We start from the raw sequence: 16,861 nt of genomic DNA, 5'->3' as shown, positions 1-16,861 counted from the left end.
TAACATTGCGGATTCCCAATTCTTGGCACCGTTTCTGGAGGTAATCTAACTTCCAGGGTGTTTAATCACATCAGTAAAGAACCAATAATCAGTAGAGAACCTGAGCTAATCACAAAATATTCATTAATCAATAAAATCGCAACACATAAAACCAGAGCTAATCACAAAAACAGAGCATAAAAAGGTAGAAAAAAAACGAACAACAGCTAAACAATTAAAGAACAAGCAAGCAAGACATTCATTGACCTTCGAAGAAGACGCCAACAGACCCTTGATTGATGGACGATGCCGACCAGACGACGACAAGAAGATGAAGCCAACGGCAAGAAGATGCAAAGAGTAGGGGATGGGGCGAGCTCGCGGAAGAAGAGAGCAGGAAAGTTGGAGACTTGGGGGCAGTGGCTACACGAACGGACGGCGGCAGAGCTCGACGGACGGACGCGGCAGTGACTCGACGGAGAGGCGGCAGTGGGTCGAAAAGAGTAGCTAGGGTTGGATAAGGGAGAGTGAATGATTCGGACAAGCAGAGCATAGGCTGAGAGGAGTGAGAATTGAGAAGTGAAGTGGTTCAGTTCAGTAATCAGTAGGCCAAAGTTGCAAACGACGCCGTTTCCTTAAAACCGGCCGGTTACCGGTCCGGTCCAACCGGCCAGTTCTCGTCCGGTTCACCGGTTTCTCACCGATTTTTGTTTCAGCGGTTTTACGTACTTGACCGGACCGTTTGTATTGCCGGTTCGCGGTTGGACCGGTTGGACCGGCCGGTCCGGTCCGGTTTTCAGAACATTGGGTGTTACACATGGGGGGCGTGCTGAGTAAGCACATGGGGTGGACGTGAATGCCACGTGGCGAAGTCTGATTGCACGAGATTGCAACACATGGGGGCGTGCTGAGTCAGCATGGGGGGCGTGTTACACGTGTCGAAGGCTGGTTGGTTGGTGATCGCAACACGGGAGTGGGCGTGCTGAGTACTTCATCTATATAAGGCAAAGTCTGGTACCATTTTCATTGCGAAGAAGAGTGTTCTTTGAGTGTGTTGCTAGTGTAATGGAGGGTACCGCAAACGTGATAGTGTATCGCAATGGTGAGATTATACAAAATACTCATGAAGGAGTGAGGTTTGTGTATCAGAATCTGTTTTCGTTTGTGGTTCCATGTACTATGTCGTTTATGGAGTTTCAAAACGGTATCTGTTAAAGCATGGAGAACAGTATATTGAGGAGAGTGAGCAGTATATTGTACCGGAATCCAGTTATAGTTTTTGGTGGTCTAATACAATTTGATATCATGCTGATCACTGACGAGGAGAGTATGCAGAATATGTTCCAGATTCACCGGCAAACTCAATTGCGACAGCCACAGATTGAGCTGTATGTTGAGTTTGAAGACGTAGAGGCAGATGAGATTCAAAATGATTTAGATATAGAGGATGATAGAGCTGCAGTGTACGAAGGAATGAACAATGACAGTGAAGAGGACTTCGAAGCCACTTATAAAGCTGGCGATGAAGACGAGGATGGTAATGTGGGAGTCGAAGCAGAAGTGGAGAATGTGGTGGTTCACCCCGCAGTCAGTCAACCGATGAACGTCCCACCTTTTATGCGTAATTTGGATCTTGACGCGATGAATGCACCGGAATTTCTGGAATATGCAAATATAGGTACGTGATGAGTGAATAATATGTTTTTGTAAATTTATATTTCGGATGGATCAATGAATGATGATTTCTGCCTTTTATAGGTGTTGCTGATCCTGAGGACGGAGAGTTCAGGATAGGAATGGAGTATAGTTCTAGAAAGTCTGTGGTCGCAGCAATCAGAAGTTACACTATCTCTAGAGGAGTCGACTACAATGTTTACGAATTTGAACCATTGACGTTCTATGCAAAATGCAAGATGTATGGGCATGGGTGCGATTGGCTTATCCGAGCTAGTTTGATAAGGAAAAAAGGTTCTTGGGAGATACGAAGATACAATGGCAGGCACACATGCACCATGGAAACGATTTCACATGATCATTCCAAGTTAGACTCTGACACAGTTGCGGAGGCTATAATGCCATTGGTTGAGAGTGACCCGTCCATCAAGGTCAAATCTATAATTGCAGAAGTCCAGTCAAGGTTTAACTACACCATCAGTTACCGAAAGGTTTGGTTGGCAAAGCAGAAGTCCATAGCCAAAGTTTTCGGTGGTTGGGAGGATTATTATCAAGCTTTTGCCATGGTGGCTCTCGGTCATGACTCAGAAGATGCCTGGCTCAGTAGTCCAAATAGAAACACGACCACTGTACAACGGGACTAAGGAGGCGGATGGTGTCAAAATACTTCACCGCGTATTTTGGAGTTTCAATCCATGCATTAGGGCGTTCAAGCATTGCAAGCCTCTAGCTTAAGTTGACGGCACACATCTGTACGGAAAATATAAAGGTACACTTCTAGTTGCTGTTGCACAAGATGGGAACCAGAACATTGTGCCTATCGCCTTTGCCCTGGTGGAGGACGAGACAGTTGATGCGTGGCACTCCTTTCTAAGGAATCTACGAAGGCATGTTGTTAGAAAAGACGGTGTCGGTATGATCTCAGATCGACATGAGTCAATCCGGGCAGCAGTTAATCATTCCGGTGGTGATTGGCAACCTCCGAGAGCATGGTGGATGTTTTGTATAAGGTATATCGGTAGCAACTTCTTAAGGGCATTCAAAGTACCGTACTTGCAAAAACTTGTTGTCAACATAGGGTATTCAAGGACAGTGGAGGAGTACAACATCAATTTCAAGAGGTTGGAAGAGCGAGGCGAGGCATATGCCCGGTGGTGCGATGCCATTGGACTTAGACACTGGGTATTGGCATTTGATGAGGGTCATCGATGGGGCCATATGACGACGAACCTTGTGGAGTGCATTAATTCAGTTTTGAAGGGTGCCCGAAACCTTTCTGTGTTCGCGCTCGTCCGAGCAACGTATTATCGGTTAAACGAATTTTTTACGCGGAAGAGTGCCGAGACTCACGAACGCAAGCGTGCTGGATTTAATTACTCTGTATTTGCACAACAGCGGATAGAAGCAAACATGCAACGTGCTGGGAATATAGTTGTGCACCGGTTTGATAGACGGAACGAGGTGTTTGAGGTTCGTGAAATGCCTAATGGAAAGGAGTTAGTAGTTGATCTTGCGCGGCGAACGTGTGACTGTGGACACTTTCAGGTGGAACGACTACCATGTCGACATGTTATTGCTTGCTATGCAAACCAGCGACTCGATTGGCAGTTGTATGTGCATGATGTGTATAGAATGACAAAGGTTCGTAAGGTCTATAGATTTGAGTTTGTACCATTAGGCGATGCGGAGACATGGCCTTCTTATCAGGGACCCACATTGGTCGCTAATCCCGCCTTGAAGAGAACATCGAAAGGCCGTCCCAAGTTGACCCGATACTTGAATGAAATGGACTCACGGGATATGCGTGGTCCTCGGATATGCCGTTTCTGTGGTAGACAGGGTCATAGTCAGAGTCGATGTCCTCAGCGTGTTGGACCGAGTGGTGCTGGTGACGATGGTGGTTCGTAGAACTAATATGGCCTTTGTGTTTGTATGTTTAGGGGTCTTTTATCCATTAATATTTTTCTAGTTTGTCGTGTTTGTATTTTTAAATTTGGCTTTATCCATTAATATTTTTCTCGTTCGTCGTGTTTGTATTGTTAGGGTAATGTTACCATCTAATCCCTTTGTGAGGTAAACATACAAAAGATTAACAAAGAATTATATTCACTTAATTCTGAGACCATATTTTGAATTTCGATTAGGTAAACATACAACAGATTAACTAAGAGTTACATTCAGTTACTTCTAAAACAATACTAAATTCTAAAAAAAGATTAACAAACAGTTACATTCACTTCTTTCGACCCAACCAATTCAGTCCCTTACCCATGATGCCCTGACCGAACCGCGACGGAGTATACCTATCAGGTGGATTTCGTTCCATCCGTAGGTCATACGAATGACCCCGAACGGAGTCATCGATAGTCGGAGAAGCCGACCCACCTGCCTCTGTAGGTGCAGATGCACCGGGGTTAAACTCGGCAACAACCTCAAAGACCGCATGCATCTCGATAAACCCACTATCACAAGACACCCGCTCTGAGGTAGGATCAGAAGCAGGACCCCGCATACCAGCGGCCATATCTACTGATGCCCAATGTGGATCATCTACCTCTGCTGGTGAAGGAATACTAGTAAGATCTGGACAACCACCCAAACCAGCGTTGACCCATTGTTGTATTTGCTGATCTCCATGACCGTCTACGGGAATCTGCCATGGAACTGACGGAAAGTCAATCCATTCCTGTCTGGGCGGAATGTATAGTATGGGCTGAGAGTGCTGACTGGACTGACCATGCTGGCTATGCTGAGACTGCCGGCTGGACTGACCCTGCTGGCATCTGACATATCTTTTAATAGACTCTTCGGTATCCAATGGCTCTGCGTCTCTAATAGTCCGAACCCAACCCAACTTAATATAAGATTTCTAAGAACTACTGAGAGTCGGTTGGTGACCGATATCGCGATGCTCTGGCTCTGTACGAAGTCGCTACTACTATCTGTCCATTCACTCATAGGTTCTCCATCAATGGGTAAGCCAAATATATGAGCGACATCTTCCAGTGTCATAGTAACCTCACCCACTGGCAATACAAACGAATGAGTTTTTGGCCCACATCTTTCCACCAAAGCAGCTAATAAGGGGTAAAATCCTCTTATCAACCCAATTCTAAAAACGTGATAGAATCCCGTTGAGCGTAAGTAATTTTCAACCATCGGATTCCAAGTCATTGGCGGATCCAATTTACGAACTATCAAATTCCTGTTTGGCTGGTTCAACAAAAACATATTTATTCATTAAATATTAATTTAAATAAATAAAAAATATTAAAAAATATTTATAATTATAATTTACGTAAATATAAAATATTATTATTTCTATTCATCCATTAAGAGCACTAGGTGCGTATTTAAAAAAATTAGTGAGTGCGTTTTAAAAATTTTAGCAATTGAGAGAGAGACTTTTAAAAAATATTTACTTATTTAAATATTATACATAAATATAATTAGTACAGATAATATTTATTTTTGAAAATATATTAAAAACCAATATAATAATAATATTTATATTAAAAAATAGACGAACACATATATAACCAGAAATTATTTTCTTTCCATAACATTTATATTCGAAAAAAAAATTTAAATAATATTTACATTTATATAAAACAAAACATGTATAATTATAATATTAGACAACTAAATATTATTCGTAAATAGTACTAAAAAAATGGCACTAAAATAATAATAATATATTTTCATATTTTATTACTAACAACAAAATAAATTAAAAAAAATTAATTCAAATACATAAAATAATAAATTTTATGAACTTATATAAACGGGATGATCCAAATAATTGGTGATATGTTCTTCAAGTGTTGAATAATTACGTACCATTTTTAAATACTACAAATTAATAATTTTTTTTTCAAACAACCCTAACTCTAACACTCTTTTTCAGCCTCTCAACTTCTTCTACCACGATCAAATTGTGAAGCATTCAACAACAACACAAAAACACTTATCTTCACTCTCTCAACTTCTTCTCTCACAATGAACATATGAAGTGTTCATGCATGAGAAATGGTTCGGAAGCTTAATTTATAGAGGGGCTTTGAACTGATTACCGGAGTGGGGGTTGTCCCCTGCGTGCAGACCACCTGCAACACGCCACCCCTCCATGTTGCTCCATGCTCTTTGGAAAGGAGTGAAGACTCTGCTTGACTGGCCAGATTCAAAGGCAACACGCCCCCTGCGTGTTGACAGGGCTGTGCCAGGCGTCTTTCCAACCCACTTCCATTGCCTGACACACTTCTAAGGCACTGTCAACACGCCCTCCACCGTGTTAAAACTGAATCCCAGCATTGAAAAATACACCTACATTTTTAATATTTAGCCAATACACCACCGTAACTTCCATAAAAAAAAATAATTTCTGTCAAAGATGAGAAAGAATTATTCTTTTTTTTACAAAGTACCGACTTACACAAACAGAACCCACAAAATATTACCTGGCCCAAATTTATGAACTAGCTGTAGCCCAATTCAAGCCCATTTCATGCACCACTCTTACACACCAAATAAAAGTCTGAAACAAATCTAGTAACCTTTCTAACCCACTTTAAAGATTTTTTCCATTCGGTTTTGGGTATTTAATTAAATTTTTATTAGCTAATCCAAAAATAAAAAACTAGGCCCAAAATAAAAAGGGAAGAAAATTGATTGACGAAAACAATTAATGTTATTAACGATAAAAAAAAAAAAACAATTAACGTTATTTGAACGTATTAAGACATGGATATGCTATAAAATATTTAACTTGAAAATATTTCAATTTCTGGATACATCTTTAATTGTTGAAAAGGTATCTTGTGCATTCTTACAAGAAATGCTAACATGTAAGATTCTTTTACAACAATGAACAAAAAAGAGAAACGAATACAAAAAACGGCCGGTAAAAAAATTTCAAATAAAAATTCTCATAACTTTTAGTGAGAATTATATGTACAAAGTGATATGTTGCTTGCATTTTTTTTGTCTTGTATATCAAGTCGACACACACCGTTAGAGTTATAGAGAACTAAAGACTACGTTTGGAATAGAGATTAAGACTGAGAATGAGATACTAAGATTTAGAGACTGAAACTAAAAGACAGAGACTAAATTAAATCTCTGTAATGTGTTTGGTGTAAAATATACTATACAGGGTTATAACTTAGTAGTATGCTTAGTTTAAGATAAATATGGAGATTGAAAGATAAATTTAAAATTTGAAAAGTTAAATAAGAGTTTTAAAAAAAAAATCATTAAAGTTTTCGTCTCTATCCTAAAAAATTTCAGTTCTCCACTTTCTAGAAGTATTGAAGGGACTGGAATTTTATGTCTATAGATTGAAATTTTAGTTCTAATATTTGACCACCAAATACAATAATAAATCTTAATATTTGGCTTATACAATACACTTTGAGCATTGTGAAGATAGTTGGACCTACTAGCAATGGAATATGGGTACAATTTAACATAAAAGGTCAATCAATAAACTAACTTGACATAAAGAAATTAAACTTTAGAAGGATTCTAATGAAAGCACAAGATTTGTATAACACTCGAGTAGTAGTGTATATAAATTTAGTGCACATGCATGTTCGGCAAAAGCTAATTTTGATTCTCCTCCCTCAAAGATTGAGACAACCAAGTCTTATATATACATTTATTTATAAAGCAAATTAAATCAAGATGCTGGAATAAGGGTCCTCCATCGAATGTTCTTTGCTTAATTAATTATATATATGTAAAATATTATCATTGTGCATGCATATTGTTATTATAAAGATTATTGTTTAATTAATTGATCTAATGGACATAATTATTAAGACTTTCCGCACCAATAATGATAATGAATATTATATTATTCATTTTCAATTCATTCTTTTCCATTTGTGTTCTATAAGAAAGTCTTTTGTTCGAGTCACGCAAGTAGAGATTCCGTATTCTAACAATTCTTAGTTTCCCTCTAATGTTAATTAACGTATAGAGTTTAAAAAGAATTACGTGTAATTGTGATTATTCGCTTTTTTGCACAAAAATACTATTAAAAAAAATTAATTTGGAGGTGTTGATAGATGGTGCAAAAAGCTTGTTTCATGATAACATGCACGTCCCCAATAATGATTTTAAAGATTAGGAGATTGATAAACAATAACATTATATTTTTTAAACCCCAAAATGCTATACATATACTAAAAATCAGCTACAACGTATTTGTGTGTGTATATATATATATATATATATATATATATATATATATGTAATATTTATAATGTGTATTTTGTTTTTAGTGTTTATTCAACATTGATGACTAATTTTAGTAGCTAATCTTAATGTATATTTAATATGGTCCTTTAAACCCTAAGTCCTAGATAATAATGTTAACATTTTTCGATATTCCGTTGAAGACTTGAAGCTCTTAACCACAAAGGAGTGAAGATTCATAACACAAAGTGCTTAAAAAGTAACAACTAGACAAAAATTAAACAAAGAAAAGCAAAAAACACACAAAAAAAAAAAAAAAAACTCATATGACCCTTTAATATTGCCATCAAGATGAAATTAGAGTAATGATTCTAAACTTGAATAATGTCATCAAGTACGGTTGTTGAATTTTTTTTTTTTTTTTTTTTTTTTTGTAATTGTAGAGAAAGAATTGGGTTGAGAAGGTGAGTGTTTTGGATGTCAAAGGCATAATGTATGCATCAAATTATTGGCTGATAACATTTACATCAAACTTAAATCTGTGACAGATTAGTCCTTAACCTACTAAGTTGGAAGATGTCGTGAGAAAATCATGAAAACCCATAAAAAAAATGGCATATCACAAGTGATGAGTTGCAACAAAATTAACAAAATTATGCACAAATTGAATCAAGGAAATAATATAAGTATCAAACTCAAATAATTATGAAAATTCAAAGAGTTATTGAATATAAATATTTCTCTTAACCTTGAACTTCAGTGCATTTATTAAATCATAGATTTGAGAACTTCACCATTGACTCTGCTATGGTTTATTTTGCATTTAACCTAAAGGATTTTAAAATAGAGAACCTAACTAGAATGTGTTACCAAACATTAGGCTACAAAAACCTAACAATTGGAGAGTTCTTTTCCCGAACTTGTCGACCGACGAATATAAGAGAAACTCCGATGATCAAGTCAACGAACATAAAAGGTACATAAAATCTTAGAAGAAAATAATCTTAAATACAAATACATATATGCTTTAAAGATGGAGGAACAAATAATCCTATCGAATAAAACATGGCATAGCTACAGAAAAAGTAAAATAACATTTATAGTAGGGAAAAAAAAAAGTGAAGAAGTTAAATATGAATGCAATATCTTTCACTATTTTGATCACCTAAACACCCATACAACTTTATAAAATTTGGAAGTTGGTTCCACACAGGCTATGATTCTAATTTCTATGTCTATCAATATTTTTGTTTGTGGAAATAGTAGTTTTGCATGAATAAGGTATTACTACTTTCTATTTCAAACAAAAGCATCTATAAGTGCCTCCAATATATTTAGTGACATAATTGTGTGCAATTTTTTTATTTGTTTAAAAAAGTTTTTAATTTTTCACACTAATCAACTCATTATAGCAAAGATTCTTAATTCAAACTTTTTAAGCATATACAATATAAAAAATAAAAAAGTATTTATATATTACGATCCTTTAAAATAAAAATGTTTCTATATTAACAACTTTATAGTGATTGAATATTTTTAAAAAAAAATTTATCATGGACAAATAAAAATCAGTCATTAATGAACTATTATATTATATATTTATGTATAAATATATATGTTATTTAAGTTATTTTTATTAATATATATTTCATACAAATAATTATTTGTGCACACATAACATGATTTTTTTTAACAAAAAATTGTAAAAATGTTGCTAGCTAGTAGCATTGTCAATCATGTAATAACCAAACATTCTTGTATTGTGCCCTCTATCATTATATACATTCCCAAAAAAATTTATTTAATTCACATCCCTATATTCCTACCCTACCACTTTCATTAACTAATTATTGGTTCTTGACAGTACAAGACCCATTCCCCTACAAGTCTATAACCTTCTTTTATTATTCTTTCCAATATTGTAACTATATTTTAATTTTCTCCAAAAAATAAAACATCATATGCCATGTTTATATGATGACTTCTTCAAAAAGAAAGTTTGTCTCCCATTAACGAAATTCAAACTCTTCCACTTGTTTTTCTTCTTTGTACAAGTTAGTGGCATGGAGATTGATGCCATGTGAACATTTGGTAATGGAATTTGAGGGACATAAAAAAAATTAGCTAGGGAAATAGCTATATTGTTTTTAGGTAACTATCTACCTCTATTATTATATAATTTTCTAGGGTACCTTATATGGAGGAAATGACACTATGCCCGGATATGATAGCACATGGCCATTTGAGGAATATAAATATATAGCTTTGGAAAATGGTGAAAACTTTTGATTTTGATGTTGAAACAAACCTGTTATTTTTTATTTTTTGTGGACAATGGACCTAATAATGCTCACAAGACATTCATTAAGATGGTTGATACTGCTGAAATGCCAAGCAAATTTTGTTCAAAATAGATATCATGTCAATGATGAATTCTCTTACAAGGGTACAGATTTGGAATGATATTACCCATTGGAAAATGTTGCTACCTTATGATTTTATTTGTATAGTCCATTGAATATTGATTGTTTTATAATGTGGAAAACGACATAATTAAAGGGTAGGAGGGTTTTCATGGGTATTTCTCAGCCGACAAATTAAGAACAAATTAAGAACTAATCAGTTGCGAATCTGAACAAAATTTAACTTGTGTTTGTAACAGATCTGAACTACATTTAATCATGTATAAACATGTTAAGGAGTTTGTTTGAAAAACTTGGTGCTTCAAATTTTATTAGTTCTGTATCATTTTATATTTCGGTTTGTTAGTTTAGATTTGCAGCTAGTAATTGACATTACTACATAACTTCAGTGACCAAGATCAGTTTTTTTTTAACAGAAAACTTTAATACCTGAATATAACATCTCTAAGACACTATTGCACTAAATCAACAAATAAATAGTAAAACATTGGCCGGCGACAACACCTCTCACATTCGCAGCGAATTAATCTTTGGCCGGACTGTGGATACCGTGAAAAACCAAAAAAAAAAAAAAAGTGGATGGTGTAACACATTGCCAACTTAACTAGTTTTATTTATGCACAATAGGCAACCTATAAAACCCAGGGAAGGCAAGACCTTAAAATATCTTCAATAATTCAGAGTTTAAAGGTAAGCTTGATCTCAATAAATAACTGATTTAAGTTTCATAAACTAGTACCAAACCTTTGTCTATGACCATTACTAAGTGTTCATATTAGTTCTTAGAATTCTGCTGAGTGCCCTAATCAGAGACTTTGTATATATGTAAATAATAATCTCACTCAGCAATAAATATCAATCTCCAGAGCTCTTGCTCTAGAAGCTTTGATACAATCACTATAAACATTCCTAAACATTAATAGGAAAAGCAGTTTCAAAGAATGCAATGGAAAAATGGAATCCACGGCAGAAATTTGCATGCATACACAAGAAAATACATCTGAATTTTCAAATAGAAAAAGTAAAACAATTTGAACCAGAAATTATAATAACCAACAACATACTTGCAAAATGCTAACACCAAAGCAAATTAATTAATGACATGAAATTCACGTGTAAATTAATTAATTGAAATCAATTAATCAACTCTCAAAAATGGAGTGTACCCACCAGTGAGACAAGCACCACCACCATTATTAAACCAACCATGTGTTGCTTGTAATATATTGTTCTTCCATCAAACAACAAAAAACACGAAAGTACAAATGAAGGGCCTCAATGCATACACAAGCATACGATCCAATCATTTCACAAATTGTAGAATAAAACAAACGAAGGAGTTGAAACAATCACAGTTTATTTTTTATCATATGCACCCAAAATAACCTCTGTCCCACACACATTATCAGTTATCTCCATGATAAAAATATTATATGATCTATAGCACAAAACAACACCATTCAATTTTCCTATGCAACACTACTAATATTTACCTGTACTAAAGAAACATGATAATTGATAATCCAAACAATGTACATGTATTGTAATAAAGACTACTTTATGGTTGACATGATAGGTAGTGTGGGACAGTTCAACACTAATTATATGAGACAACAATTCTGACAAATTCCCCCGGAAAAAAAGGCTAAAATATAGTAACAAAGGATAAAGACACAACTTCTAACATTTTTCTAAATCAACCTCTTAGAAAGAGTATTCAAACAAGAGAGATAGAAATAAGATATAAACATTTTCCTAACTAATTTTGTCTTAGGACAAACATTTTGATTCTGTCTTGAGACAGTTACTAACAACAATAACAAAGTCTTAACCCGCTTGTTGGAATCGACTACATGGATCAAACAATACCATTAAGTCCTGTCATGTATCTTGTTTACCGTGAGACTCTTTACACGGAGATTTCTTTGAGACAATACTAATCCAAACAATAACATACTAAAAAATAACATGCACAAGTAATCCAAAGCAATGGTTACTTGTATGTATACCAAATACAAGACAAGCAAAAGGAAGCAGAAATAGACAAAACCGTATAGCAATTAATTACACAATTGCAACAAAAGTATATTTTTAAAATAAAAAGGGATGTTCAGACAAAGGAATGGGGTTGGCATGTGCAGGAAAAGATGACAAAAAACATGCAATGGATTGAGACCAATATCCCATCAATATTTGTTTAAGTATTATGGTCAGAAATGGCAACCAAGAATCTAGCCAAAAATTAATAAGTGACACGCATAATCTGCAGCTTCCTCGGAAATAAACAATATCAAAAGGCTGATTAGCCAATCCACCAATACATGATCCTGATGATAAGATGAAATAATGAACCCGTATACCAATACCAAGCAACATCCATGATAATCAACATACACAAAAACACATGATAACTGATAATAATATATATAGTTTACAAAAAAGTAGTGGTATTATTTTAAATGTGGTATTATGGCCATATTTCTAAAAGAAAGCAGCACACACATTGCTGGTTAAAGCAAAGCATCATGAAACACAAAACTAATGCAGCAAAAGAGGCATGAATCAGAGAAAAGAAAAAAAAAAATCAAAACGTGGCCCTCACAAGCAAGATGAATGGTTATATGTCTAGAAATAATACACACAAACCCTTTTTAAATAATGAAGAAATAGTTGACACTAGAAAGAGGCAAAGGACATCACAGCTTAGAAAACTATTCAAAAACTTATTTATTTTGCGTTTTCATTTTCTGGTTTTAGAATTTTGTACTGGAAAAAGAACTGTTAAAACAAAAAAAAAAAATTCTCATTTTCTATTTTCACCACTTGTTTTCATTTTTTCTTCTATTTTTTTTTCACAAAATACTAAAAAACAAAATAAAAATAAAAATAAAAAAATGAACATGCAAATCAAACACACCCTAAAAACCTCTTAAAATAGTATCGTAATCACATACTTGAAAAGAAAAACTAGACACTCTTAGTTGTATTAATATAAAATATAACACTAATCTTGAATACATGTAATATCACTTAATACCAAAAGATATCTTCATCAATGTAATGTTAGATAGTACACATTAGAAGATTTAAATAGAGATGAAGATGAAGAGTAAAAATGTGTGAATCAAATAAAGAAACAAGTTAAGGGTACACGGTGTCTTGATGAATGCAGAAACTTTTGCAGGTTGCTTACGGATCAGAGATAGATGTGAAGACCCTATAAACTATAGACCCCGAAAACGACAGCCATATATGATGGTGACGTTACAACTACTTCTCATGCTCTAAGTCTAAAGCACTACCCAACTATTAGTAAAACTAAAACCCCTACATCAAATAGTAGTAGAACTCTATAAACTTTTTAAATAATTCAATACTATATGCTATATATTATTGCTAAGGTCACAATATAATAATATATTATTAGAATAATATATAGAGAAGAGAACAATGAACATGGTAAAGATATTAATTAGTGCATTCTGCTGGAAGAAGAAATAAACAATAAGCATAAAATACTATGATTTAAGACTTCATCATTGTCACATGCATTTATTTAACATTGTAGATAATACTATATGTTTATGGGTATTACACACTGTAGATTTCACCTATGACAAAACTAAGAAAAACAAAAGCAAATAATAAATATAGTAAAGTAAAAAAAACAAAGGCCCTATTAATTAGTTTCAGAAAGGAGTAAAATAATGATAATAATGATAATTTAAGATTGAATAACTAGTAGTAGAGACTAGTTAAAACAAGATTAATCATCAATGCTCCTTTTCTTTTTTTTGGTTCCTACTTTCAGGTTAATTTGGTACATCAACCATATATCTTTTAAGACATAGATCATCTCATGAAATGACAAATTAAAAGGGTGAAGAGAGAAAGAATAGAAACCAAAATAACTAAAAGTGGAAGAAGATGATGATGCAAGAAAGAGTGACATAGGTGGAAAGAAAAAAGGGAGATTAAAAAAAATACAAAGCCTACAAAGAAAGAAAGAAAAATCAATAGATCAGACTAATAATAATACCACCCAATCCCCAAACTCTTTCTTGAGAATAATATCTAATAAGCAAAAAGAAGAAAGAGAATTGAATTAGAGACTACAATAAAATAAAGTTAAATTAAGCCCTTTTTTTTAAGTGCCATATACTAATATTTTGCACTTAGAAATGAAAACAAAAAAGAAAGACACAACAAAGTTCATAATATATATAATCAATTTATTGGATTACCATAGGTTGAACCTCCCAGTAACCCCCCAACACCACCACCACCACCACCACCTGAAGCTGCATAAACATCAGAAGGATCAAGCATTGGGGAGGATGATGAAACCCCATTTCTACCACCACCGCCGCTGCCACCGCCGCCGCCACCACCTAAATGGAGCTCAGAAAGATTAGGATACACATTATTGTTACTATTATTGCTATCTCTATTACTATGATTCTGATGGCCTTGATCATAGAGAAAGCCTTTGAAGACACGGCCACCGATCTTCACAACGGCTTGATATGCATACTCATCTTGTTCATCGTCCACTGACGTGACTCTCACACACTTGAACACTGCTGGTGCTCTTATTTGACCAGGCAATTTCTCCTTGAAACTCGCATCTGCAATTCCAAACCATACTCCAACCTCAAATTTCCGTTCATCATAAACATACAAATAAAAGTACTAATACTAACTTGACCCTAATGCTTTAACATTATTAGCACTGGTACGATCTCACCATCACCATAACAACAAAGGTATAACAAAAAGTAGTTACTTCCACGAAGACGATTCGGTCAAACATGTCAACCATTAATGGTTCATACTTCACAGTATCAACTTCGTAATGTTTTCGTGGCAGTAAACACCGCAATAAAAAGTAGGTTATCATTGCATGAAGTTATGCATAGTTTGGTGTTCCAAATTCATGGTATTAGATCCCTAATATCTAACATAGTTGGGTTAAAAATCCCGCCATGAAATTAAAAAGCGAAGGAAGGAAGAAGAGAAACCTTGATGGCTAGAATAAGTGTCGAAGCTTCTAGGAGGAGTGGTGTTGGAAGTTGAAGTGTGAGAATTTGTTGTTGTCTGTGAAGAAATCAACCGAGGTTTCTTGGCGCCGGAAGTTGAACCGCTGGAACCGGCAACCGCAGCGGCCGTCGACGGAGTCGTGCCAGTGATGAGCTGGCGCTCCCTCCGGCGCGCAGCTGGAACCCACGTGCTCTTCACGTGAGTAGGGCAATCAAAACCCCTACTCTTGCAGCAAGTTCTGCACCTCCTATGTGCACAATCCTTCTTCGCTTGGTTCCCGCAATCTTGACACGTGGTTGTTCCACCGCCGCTGTTGGAAGCACCGCCATCGCCGCTGCCGCTTCCGCTGCCTCCACCGGGAACCAAATTGGCTCCGATATTGTGGTCTATAAAACCCTGCTTCTTCAGGTACTGATGATGATGCGGTTGTTGTTCCTGCCAGAATTGAATTCCGCCTCCGGTAGTACCTCCGGAGGCGGCGGTTCTGGCTCTTCCGGTGAGAATATTGTCCTGATCGAGACACGGCGTTGCAGTGAGGAGAGGGATGACACCGACTCCAACTCCAACGCCGAGTGCAGTTGCGGGATTGTTGGAGGAATTGTTGCTGAGATGGTGAAGATCGGAGGAGGACAAGACGGCATCGTTGTGGTGGTGGTGGTGGTGGTGGAAGGAGGAGGCCGGAGCGACGACGAAGACGTCGCGGAGTCCAACCATTCCCGGAGGCATGTCGGGAGGTGCGAGGCCGTAGTTGAGGGACCTGGAAGGCCACATTCCTTGAGGTGCGGCGGCGGTGGGTCCGGCGGTGGTAGGGGGTCCCGCATTGAAACCGAGAGAGAGGTCGTCGACGGGAGCAGCAACTCTGGCGGAGGAAGAAGGGGCTATAAATCCAAGTATTTATGCAATATATATAATATCCTTAAGCATATATCAATATAAAAGTTTTATGAAAAAAAGAGAGGGTATAAATCCAAGTAGCGAACTAATAAAATGCATAAGATATGGTATTTTATTATTTAATTTAATTTAATTTCTTCCTTGCGCATGTGAAGAAAGTGATTGGTGCGACGATGACTTCGAGTTGAGTCACCACCTCTAGCCCTCTATAACAAAAATAATTAAACAAAAAAAAAACACGTGAATTTATAATAGTCAATTTGGCAATAACGTTTGTGAATGATTTGGTGATTACTTCTTTTACTCAAACCTATATGCAATTCTATGTTTACAAGTCTTGTCTTTTTTCATGGAATTTAAATGAAGACATCAAACTAACATTTTTAATTACTTGTACTAAAATAAAAATATGGGCTTTTTTTAATGTTTGAATAATATATATATATATTATACATATCGTAACTGAAATCTTACATGATTATATTATATTATTGTATATGCATTTCAATGTGTCGCTCTAAGAAGGTTAAGAACTAATAAGGATTATGCATAATTAGGGGTATTTAAATTCAAACCGATCCAAATTAAATCGTTTATCCAATCCAATTTAAATCGAAAATTGATTAAAATCGCACTAATTCAGATTTGATTGA

The 16,861-nt window shown here is 35.5% G+C and overlaps 2 protein-coding genes across 2 annotated transcripts; one reads left to right on the top strand and one right to left on the bottom strand.

Moving 5' to 3' along the window:
• Positions 1-1,197: 1,197 nt before the first annotated feature.
• Positions 1,198-3,561, top strand: LOC112762645 (uncharacterized). Its single transcript, XM_025808511.1, has 3 exons — positions 1,198-1,657; positions 1,738-2,256; positions 2,423-3,561. Exons 1-3 carry the CDS (start codon positions 1,198-1,200, stop codon positions 3,559-3,561), a joined length of 2,118 nt encoding a protein of 705 aa, XP_025664296.1.
• A 10,712-nt stretch (positions 3,562-14,273) lies between these two features.
• On the bottom strand, positions 14,274-16,389 carry LOC112765220 (protein LATERAL ROOT PRIMORDIUM 1). Its single transcript, XM_025811136.3, has 2 exons — positions 15,296-16,389; positions 14,274-14,902 (listed from the first exon to the last, which is right to left on the bottom strand). Exons 1-2 carry the CDS (start codon positions 16,083-16,085, stop codon positions 14,502-14,504), a joined length of 1,191 nt encoding a protein of 396 aa, XP_025666921.1. The 5' UTR covers positions 16,086-16,389; the 3' UTR covers positions 14,274-14,501.
• Positions 16,390-16,861: the final 472 nt, after the last annotated feature.

This window comes from Arachis hypogaea, chromosome 17 (genome assembly GCF_003086295.3).
Source record: "Arachis hypogaea cultivar Tifrunner chromosome 17, arahy.Tifrunner.gnm2.J5K5, whole genome shotgun sequence".
Lineage (NCBI taxonomy): Eukaryota > Viridiplantae > Streptophyta > Magnoliopsida > Fabales > Fabaceae > Arachis > Arachis hypogaea.
The sequence above is the reverse complement of the archived record's forward strand: the minus strand, read 5'-3'. Positions and strand labels throughout refer to the sequence as shown.